The 11,008-nt window shown below is 38.2% G+C and overlaps 1 protein-coding gene across 1 annotated transcript; it reads left to right on the forward strand.

Annotated features, from left to right (window-relative positions):
- Positions 1–551: 551 nt before the first annotated feature.
- CTLA4 (cytotoxic T-lymphocyte associated protein 4) lies at positions 552–6,810 on the forward strand. The gene is made up of 3 exons (XM_004601292.2): positions 552–660; positions 4,301–4,648; positions 6,743–6,810. The coding sequence occupies exons 1-3, from the start codon at positions 552–554 to the stop codon at positions 6,808–6,810; spliced, it is 525 nt and encodes a 174-aa protein (XP_004601349.1).
- Positions 6,811–11,008: the final 4,198 nt, after the last annotated feature.

The following is an 11,008-nucleotide window of genomic DNA, read 5'->3' on the forward strand; positions in this document are numbered from 1 at the left end:
CTTGAGTTTACACTCCAGGGGTGGAGTCTCACGTCCACCATATATCTATTGCCCAACTTTTACTATGCCCACATAACAATTCTGATACTAAGTCCAGCACTCTGAAAGCTAACCTGAAGCAGTTGTGAGGGTGTCAGTAAAATGAATTGGAAATAAAAAGATGCCTAAATATATGGATAAAACTGGGATTTAGGTGTATTCCTGCAGTCCAGGAAATTCTTCCTCTTATCCTCAAAGTGAAGAAGAAGCTGCAGTTTCAAATTGAGTGCCATTTTCCATCCATGGATTGGCTTGTTTTTTTCAGTTTTACTCTGAGTGTTTGCGGTTTTTAATTTCGACGTAACAGCTAAACCCACGGCTTCCTTTCTCGTAAAACCAAAACAAAAAGGCTTCTATTCAGGTACCTTCTGTACATGCACATGAGTGTCTGGGATCAAAGCCAGCTATATAAAGTCCTTATTCTGTGTGGGTTCAAACACATTTCAAAGCTTCAGGATCCTGAAAGGTTTCACTCTGCTTCCTGAAGACCTGAGCACGGCTCCCATAAAGCCATGCCTTGCTTTGGATCCCAGGGACACGGGGCTCAGTTGGACTTGACTCCTGGGACCTTGCCCTGCACTGCCCTGCTGTCTCTGCTCTTCATCCCGATCTTCTCCAAAGGTGAGTGAAGCGTTTGGAGCATGAATGTGGAGGAGGTGTTTCTTCCACCAGGGTTTCATTTCTTTTGCTGTGATGGTGATTAGCAAAGCGAGAAACTAAAGATAAATTCCAGTCTCCTGGTTTAGATAGCTTTGAATTCCAGCTTTGAATTCCAAGGAAGGGAAGAGGCAATAGCAGTAGAGAGAGATACAGCTTCTAGCAGAACACAGGTATTTAACAAAGAGATCTGCATTGATTTGAAATATTTGGACAATTTGGAATATTTGGACATCATATATCTCTTATAAGATATATTTTTATAAAATTGAAAAGGAATAATGTAAAGTTGATGATTTAAGACAGGAAAGATGTCTACAGATCTGAATACGTTTGCGCTTGGAATCAGGTAGCTCAATATTTCTCTTTTTCATAAACATTGAAGTAAGCAAGTCATAGGTTGCTTTCCTACCTAATTCAAGGCTTCAAGGGTCTCTAATTTTTATAAACCCACTATTCAGCTTGTTTAAAATTTGAATAAATCATAGAAGAATATTATATTTACTCAATCCAAGGTTTTATTCTATTCATTCTATAACTTAACTAGCTGATTATATTTTTTAAAATGACAACAGTTTGAGATTTTAAAACAAAAAATGAAGAGAAAGAGAAGGGAGAAAAAGAGGAAGAAGAGAGAAAGAAAGATGGAACAAAAGAAAGAACGTAATCATTCTGCTTAGCATGATGCTAAGTTGCTCCATCTCTTATCTCTGGACTTCAAGTGCAGATGCCTCCATTTTTAGATAAAAAAACCCTTTAGGAATTGATAGCTGGATTTACTACATGACTTGAGATGATGAGCATTCTTATTGAATTCAAACTTTATTTTCGTAGACCACCTCAGTTAAAAACAAACAAATCCATGTGGTTTTTATAAAGTAGATACTAAAAATAGAAACTATGATTTAATTTTTTAGGAATTAAATATTCCTATACTTCCTTTGATTTTATATATATATATATATATATATATATATTTTGCTTTTTGGGTCATACCTGGCGATGCACAGGGGTTACTCCTGGCTCATGCACTCAGGAATCACCCCTGGCGGGATTTTATATATATTTTAATTAATTAATTGTTTAAATAGTGAGTCACCATAAGGGTACAGTTACAGATTTACACATTTTTGTGCCTGTTTTTCCCTCATACAATGTTCTAGAGCCCATCCCTCTACCAGTGTCCATTCTCCACCACCAATGAACCCAGCATCCCTCCCACCTCCCAATCCCATCCCTCCCACCCCACCCCACCTCTGTGGCAGGGTATTCCCTTTTGTTCTCTCTCTTCTTTTGGTGTTGTGGTTTACAATAGGGATATTGAGTGGCGATCCTGTTCAGTCTCTAGTCTACTTTCAGCACACTTCTCCCTTCCCACACGGGATCTCCAATCACATTTTACTTGGTGTTCCCTTCTCTATCTGGGCTGCCTTTTCCACAGCATGTGAGGTCAGCTTCAAAGCCATGGAGCCAACCTCCTGGTATTATATACAACTATTCTTGAGTATTAGTCTCCTACTCTATTATTTTATATTCCACAGTTGAGTGCAATCTTTCTATGTCCCTCTCTTTCTGACTCATTTCACTTCGCATGATACTTTCCATGTTAATCCATTTATATGCAAAGTTCATGACTTCATCTTTTCTAACAGCTGCATAGTATTCCATTGTATAGATGTACCAAAGTTTCTTTAATCAGTCCTAAAGATGAAATATTCTTAGAAGGAATTAAATGCATATTTTATATAAATTTATTTAAACCTGTAACTGGAATCCTAACATGGTAGCTATGGGAAAATTAAGTGTAATCAATTTAGAGGTAATAGTTGAGAACCTGCCTGAGGAAAGGCTGGAAACTTAATTTGTAAGTTTAGAGTAATTTTTATGTTAAATTTAGAGTCATTAATATAATTATTATTGAGTGCCCATTGGGTAGTTTATAAACAACTGTTCTGTGGAATTTTTGAGTCAAAGGAAGAAAATGGAGAAATGTGATTAGTGCAGAATAACTAATACAAGGCATAGCTTGATTAATTAAGTATGCCAGTAGAGTTTAATAGTGCAAGAGATGATACAAGAACATCTCCAAGCAAGGCAGATGAGGACTGAGGATGGAGGCTGGACTGTTGTTTATTTAGGCAATGCTGAAATAATTGACCATGGAGATGTCTCTTAATTGTTCTCTCTTCTAAGGACAGATATTGCCTGATACACGTTCTCAAGGGTAAAAAATAGTGCTTTCAGAATTGGGTGATTTATATATCAGAATAGGTATCTTGGAAATTCAGGCTGGAGTGATAAGTAGGTGTTAGCTCACAAAGGACTAGATCATGGAGAGCATCGAAACTTTTTTTTTGGTCTTGTTTTTTGGCTGCACCCAGAGATTCTCAAGGCTTACTCCTGGCTCTGTGCTCAGAGATAACTCCTGGCAGGATTCAGGGGGCCATATGGTATGCTGGGAATCAAATCCCAGTCATCCACATGCAAGGCAATCACCCTATCTGCACCCTATCTGCACCCTACTGCGGTGAGTTACTATGGCTCTGGACCAAGGTTTTTTTGTTTTGTTTTGTTTTGTTTTGTTTTTTTGCGTCACACCTGGCGATGCTCAAGGGTTACTCCTGGCTTTGCACTCAGGAATTACCCCTGGCCGTGCTCAGGGGACCATATGGGATGCTGGGATTTGAACCCGGGTCGGCCGCGTGCAAGGCAAACGCCCTACCCGCTGTGCTATCGCTCCAGCCCCTGGACCAAGGTTTTTTTGTAAGGAGAGTTAGCTTTCATTGTCCTATAGAACTAAGGAGAGCAAAAAACAAAAGAACGAAGAGTGTTCAAGTGATGGAGAGAGGTGGAAAAGGTGTTGGTGGCTGGGGAAGCCCACAAAGGTCAATAGCAGAGTAGTTGTCGCAGACCATAGAGGAAATGACCTGGTGCCCTTGTTCTGTGGCTTCCTTCATATCACACATTCCTTACTCTCTGAAAATAACCCTGGCAGGGAATGACCCATGGAGTGAAGCGAAGCACAGTTATTTACTAGTGGTAGTTAAAGGACCAGGTGAATATAAGCAGAGGTTTTCCTAGTCTGTTTTGAAGGATAAGGAAAGATTCTGTGCCTCAACCTTCAAGATTTCCTCTACTATTCATCATAGTTCTTGAACTATAGTTCCTATGGTCCTATTATAACCTTAGAGTATCAAGGTTGATGACACTTTGATAGCATATGGTTTTATGGCATGTGAGGGAAAATGAAATCACCAGTATGCATGAAATACCCAAAAACATGTATTTCATGAAAGAACCATATCTTCTGTTGGTCATATCAATATTCTTCATGCTTATCTACCATCTTTAGGAAACTTGATATTTCCAATGAGGAAACATCTTTAGGGAGAGCAGCTGAAAGCTAACTGTGAGATGGAGGCAAAATGGTTATGGATAGAGAAGGAAAAATAAGGGAGGGTAAGGTGTTTGTTGAATGGAAAGAAGGGCTGAAAGTGGAAGTTCAGTGAGATGCAACATATATAAGCTTTTCCTTGATCTGAGGTTTTATCTGGTTGTGGGTAGGCATAGGTTCACTGGCTTCTCTTTAATTTTTCCATGTTAGGAATGCATGTGACACAGCCTGCAGTAGTACTGGCCAGCAGCCGGGGTGTCGCCAGCTTTGTGTGTGAGTTTGCATCTTCTGACAAAGCCTCTGAGGTCCGTGTGACTGTGATGCGGCAGGCGGATAGCCAGGTGACTGAAGTCTGTGCTACGACATTCACTATAGAAGAAGAGTTAAACTTCATAGATGATTCCACATGTATTGGCACTTCCAGTGGAAACAAAGTGAACCTCACCATCCAAGGGCTAAAAGCCATGGACACTGGACTCTACATCTGCAAGGTGGAGCTCCTGTATCCACCCCCCTACCTCTCGGGCATGGGCAACGGAACCCAGATTTATGTCATTGGTGAGAAAAACTGTATCATGAAGCTGACCCCTCTTGAATAGCTTTCTTTGCTTGAAAAAAGTGTATCCTATCATTTCTATAATAATATAAAAAAATATCTTTAAGAACATTCTGGCACACCAAAATGTAGAATTGCTAGGCATGGGTAGTGACTCTAGCAGCATCCTGAGTGTAAAAATCAAAGATGTTTGGTGAAGGTGAGACCTATAAAGAAGTTTGGCTTCATGCCAAACTTGATATGCTGCTGCTGGGGAAGAAAGAACTTCAAATTCCAGCTTACCTATAGCCATAGAAAAAGAATTTGGGATGGACTTCAAGGTCGAAAAGTACACTCCACCCCAACCCCTGATTTTTGTGCTTTCATCAACTAAGAAGAAGGAGCAGAGTTCTAAGGATTAAAGGGTGACTCAGGGATGTCCTCTTTTGCTTTCCATTGCAGAGCCAGAACCATGCCCAGATTCTGATTTTCTCCTCTGGATCCTTGCAGCAGTCAGCTCAGGCTTGTTTTTGTACAGCTGCCTTCTCACAGCTGTTTCTTTGAGCAAAATGGTGAGTGCTATGCTGACAACACATCATTTCATGTGTGAAGGGTGAGGTGGGGGGCAGGGATACCTTTAGTGATAACTGACCAAATGACGCTGTTGAGTTTGAGTTTTCTTGAGATGAAACAATAGAATGAAGGGTAAGGACAGTGGTAAAGAAGGCACTAGAACCACTGGCATTGGCTTTTGAGGTTTCAGGATGACTAATAATTTAGATGAGTATATTTGACGTTGAATGTTTGTGTGCTTCTGAACAGGGTTTCAGTATGAGTAACCATTTAAATAATATGGGGCAGCTGTTTTGCTCTTATCTTCATGATAATTGTTCTTAAACACAAGATAAAGTTGGGCACAGTGCTGCTGGAGACTAACTGGATGTAATTTACTTTTTCCCTTATTATCCCTCTGTTTCACCTGGAATCTTGTTGTGGTGCCACCCAACTTGTTCCTTCCTGCCTTGCCCAAGCTGTACTGTCCATATAACTCTTGTCTAGATCTTCCTGTGACCAAGTGTGCTGGCTGGGAAGTCTTGACCTCTAGCTTACACAGTTAATGAAAACCCGTTTTAATTTCCTATAACTTGTGGTATAAGAGAAGGAGACGGAATCTAATCTTTCAGTATTTCTTTTCCATAATCCTTCTCAGCCACCTCTACCTAAAACTGCCTTTGCCGGCATAAATTTTTCTCCTCTCTTTCTCTCTCTCTTATTTTTTTTAACCAACCCTACCCTTACACATACATACAGTTTATTCCAAGATCCTTTACTCAATCTGTTAATTTGCTATAGCCTCTCCTTACCTCATTTGCTACAAACTGCTATGCAGACTGGTAGACTAAACCTCAATGCACTGACATGATAAAAGTGGGAACTAATACAAACAGGGAAAAGGTATAAAATGTTTATGAGTGTTAGACATGAAGAATAGCTCTCAAGCATATACCTAAAATTTGTTACTGTATCAAGCTGGTCCCTTCAAAGACAAGATTGATAATTGCATGCATTTTGAATGGTCTTTCTGAAGCTTTCTTAAAAAAATTTTCTCTACTATTTCCAGCCCCCCAAAAAAGGATAAATAATTTACACAATTAGCACAAAGTTATCTATCTAAAATGAATAATAACTTACTAACATTTATCGGGGCCTACAGGAGGCAGGGGAGAGAAGGCAGATGGAATAGAGAAGGGATCACTAAGAAAATGATGGTTGGAGGAATTGGTCAGGATGGAAGATGTGTGCTGAAAGTAGATAAAGGACCAAACATGATAATCTCTCAATATCTGTATTACAAACCAGAATGCGCAAAAGTGGAGACAGAGTATGGGGAATATTGTCTGCCACGGAGGCAGTGTGAGGGTGGGAAAGGGGGGTTTACTGGAGATATTCGTGGTGGGGAATGTGCATTGGTGGAGGGATAAGTGTTTGATCTTTGTGTGATTGTAACTCAAACATGAAAGCTTGTAACTATATCTCACGGTGAATCGATAAAATTTTTAAAACATAATCTATGTATTCCTCATTAATAATCGCTGTTTTTGTGTGTGTTTTGGCAGCTAAAGAAAAGAAGTCTTCTTACTACAGGGGTATATGTGAAAATGCCCCCAACAGAGCCAGAATGTGAAAAGCAGTTTCAGCCCTATTTTATCCCCATCTATTGAGAGACAACCATGAAGAGAAAAGAATATTTTCTTGTTTCTAAGAGCTGAGGCAATTCTGATTTTTTTCCTACCCAGCTGTTTTTGTTTCTTTTGTATTTGGGGGGTAATCTCTCTTTAATATAAAGATGGATGCAGAACTAAAATTAGAGTACTACTACAATTTAATGTAAAGAAGAAGTAAAACAAAACTGAACGTTTCTGTCACATCAGGTTCAATTTTAGTAAAAGTGTACTTGGATATAATATGTGGAGGCAGCATTACGATATAAGATCAAGAAAATAAGCAAAAGAATGGAACAGTCTAAATACAGCAAAGGAGGGAAAAGAGAGGCTAATATTGTACACACCATGTATTTGTGTATTAGAAGTCTTGCTGAAATGTTCTTCAAGTTTATTTTTTATTCTATTATATTTTAACAACTATATAATTACATAAAGACTTTAAAATTACGTATGTGGCTATATTTAGCCAGTAATTTCAAAGGTTGTATTGTACCAATATGTATCTCATTTGATAGTATTATGCCTGGGAGTCACGTGGTTTGTATAGTTGCTGATGTTTTGCATACAAACACTATACAGCCTTGTCTTCCTAAGTTTCACAGGATGTTTTGTGGAAGGGCTCAGGACACTAATACATCAGGTAGAATATAAGGTCACTTGTCAGCTGGCTAGATAACTGAATGAGGTTGGAGTAGATTCTTATCAATGTGTTTGGGTGAATTGGTGTTGGCATGTGATTTTGCCTTTAATGCAACCTTTTTTAGCTTGCAAGGAAGCAAACACTGCTGTATCTGAGTTATCTTGACAGAACACTGTTGAGAAAATGACTCAAACCAGTAGGCTTGAATTTTAAGGAATATCCATTTTCACATGGCTCCAATTCCTTACACAGATTAATGCCATGGACAGTAGAAGAAAAGAAAAAATAAAGAGGCAGGTGGCAAAATGGGGTGCGTGAAGGTTTCTGAAACTAACACTTTGGTGTTTTTAACTCAATATTTTCCATGAAAATGAAGAAACATGTATAATATTTTAAATTAAATAAAAATCGGTGGTAGTTGTTTTTCAAAGTTGTCTTTATCTTCGTTGTGTTTCAATTTGGTTTTGATGGACTCATTCAGCAATTGGAGGGTCTACAGTACTCCAAATAATGAGAAAAATTTGGAAAAACCCAAAAGAAAACAAAAGCTTAATTTGGGTGGAGTGAGCTGTCTACCAGCCCTGTATGGGAAACCATTTTGGCAAAAAATTTATTTTCATTAAATAGATGTCTTCAGAGCTAGTTGAGGTATAATGGAGGTTATCACAGATGCATCAATCCATTATAAGCCACACAGTAACCTATCTAGCACAGATTTTGCTTCATCTTTCTTTACATGTAGCTTTCTCAGCTCAGGGTTTCACTAATCACAGTTGCCATGGGAACTCAGTACTGTCAATAGTACCTCACACTCATTTTGATCTGCTCTGTGCCAATGGACTTTCCTTGCAGTTTCGAAATGGACTATTTTACAAACGTGGGGAAAACAAATCTAATTTTGAGTTAGTGTCAGTTGGCAGGCCCAACCTAGCTTATGGAATCGCCTGTTGTTAGTTAATTAACATAAAGGTTTAGCCTAAGTGGCTTCAACTCCAAGTATCTTATTCTTGACCTTTACTTCCTGTTATTGTCTTGTGCAATGATTCTCACTGTGGACAGGGACCACCTGTAACTTAAACAACTGAATCACTAATCAAAAACATTGGATTAAATGCATAACTTCAGAATCACTGACTTAGGATCCTTGAGCTATTAGGGCCAAGAGTTTGCTATTCCACTTAGTACACACACACACACACACACACACACACGCACACACAAATCAACGTTTCAATTAGTTGTCTAGTTTTCCAATGTTTCTTACATTCATCAAGTTGGGTGAATTGCTGCTTAGATGTTTCTCTGTCTTTCTCTTTTCCTTAACAAGTACTAATAAAGAAAAATACCTGTCAGCACTGCATAACGGTTTTTTAAATATGAAAGAAGCATATCTTTCAAATTATGGTAATAGTAATTACCTAGATTGGTTTCTATTGAGTGAAAGGCTCTACTTTTTCTCTTCTCCTTTCTTTGGAATCCATGAAGAAACACAATTTAGGAGCCCTTAAATGTACAGTGTGATACTTTTCAGTTACCTTGCACTACTTCTCATAAGCTTAATACCTACACTTTTACCTGAATTTCTATTTCTAGTTATCCCTTGAGGTAAGCATTGCCTTCTCCACTTAGTCTGTATCTTGAAAAAAAATGAGAGGTACTCCTTAGCTCAAAATATTTCCTTTTTGAAATTTATTTAATTAATTGAAATTCATTTTCCTCTCTCCCCCAATAAAGAAACAACTGTTAACTGGCTTTCCAACTTCATTATTATCTCCGTATTTAAGGGATCCAGCAAAATCTCAAACCTTACTTATCTAAATAGGATTCCAACATGGAGAGGAAACTTGGACATTGTAAACTTCCTCCCTGAACATTGTTCTCAAGCAACAACATGGTAGATGAGGAGAGTAAGATTGAACTTTCTTACTCTGCCAGTCCTAACTCCTGTATGCACCCAGCGTATATTTATGTTCACCTCCATCTTCCAACATGTTATTTTCATCCTGATTCTTCCTGTCTCCCTATTTTTCTCTCCCAACTATATTTATTTCCATTTTAGCATCCAATAAGACTCATATCAAATTCTGCCTCCTTTATCAGATTTATTGACACCTCTATGTGGATTTCTATGTGTATCTCTCTCCTTCAGTTTCATCTAAAATAAATTCAAATACACATATCTCTTTTTGCTAGTTTGAGTGTGAGCTTCTCCAATGTAGGAATCATTACAACTTTAGGCTTACTGTAGATGGTCAAATTAATATGGGAGAGAGAGAGAGAGAGAGAGAGAGAGAGAGAGAGAGAGAGACAGAGAGACAGAGAGACAGAGAGAGACAGAGAAAGATATCTAGAACATCTTGAACTATGGGAAAGGCAACTGTATTATTTTTAGAATCTGTTGTGAGCTTCTCCAATGTAGGAATCATTACAACTTTAGGCTCACTGTAATGTGGTAAAGAGAGAGAGATATCTAGAACATCTTGAACTATGGGAAGGGAGACTATTGTTTTTAGAATCTGTGAACACAACTTAATTTCTTTTCCCTATAACTAGTAGAGATATGCTTAGATCAAAAGATCACTTTGTTACACACTAGATCACTTTGTTACCCTCTAGAATGTGAGGGGTACAGTAACCAGCCTAGAGCTCATCTACATTTAAAAAAAATGATGGATATTCTAATAACATTTTCCTGGCTTTAGAGAGAAAGAGACATATTCTCCTGCTTTCTTCTTCCTTTTATATGTTATTTCTAAAACTATTTTATACTGAATCTGATTGTTTTATCTCCACAGTTGATAACAATTATCTTGGGATCAAACTTACAAAGTGTTGTTATTGCTAGGCTATTAGAGTATAGTTAGTTAAGAAGTTTAAGAGTTTATTAATTTGTTTTTTTAAAACTTTTTATTAAATCACCATGTGGAAAGTTACAAAGTTCTCAGGTTTATATGTCGGTTATACAATATTCAAACACCCATCCCTTCACCAGTGCCCATATTCCACCACCAGAAACCCTATTATACCCCCCGCCCCCACCCCCTGCCCCCTACTGTATAACTAATGAATTTCACTTCATTTTTTCTTTACCTTGATTACATTGCATAATTCAACACAAAACTCACTATAGTTGTTGGAGTTTCCAACCAAGAGAGACAGACCTACTACATTTGATAATTAGTTTTTCATTGCTGGAAATGAAGAGATATGTAGCCCCACTGCTACAAGTACATAACTCTTTCTCTCTCTTTTTTTTTTCCTTTTTCCTTTTCCCTTTTTTTGTTTCTTTTTCCCCCTCATCCCCCTTCCCGCGCCTCATAGTATGGTGTATGCCACGCCGCATCGGCCAGCGTGGGGCTTTTGCTTAGTTCACAGTCCAGAGAGGTGGCTGCTACATTAAAAACCTTCAAAATTTCAACAAAAACTTACTGTTATTATTTGGAGTTTCCCCCCCCAAGTCAGACCTGTTCAAAAGGAACCGTTTCACATTGCTGACAATTATAAATGTTAAGTCGCGC

Source organism: Sorex araneus, chromosome X, assembly GCF_027595985.1.
Source record: "Sorex araneus isolate mSorAra2 chromosome X, mSorAra2.pri, whole genome shotgun sequence".
Lineage (NCBI taxonomy): Eukaryota > Metazoa > Chordata > Mammalia > Eulipotyphla > Soricidae > Sorex > Sorex araneus.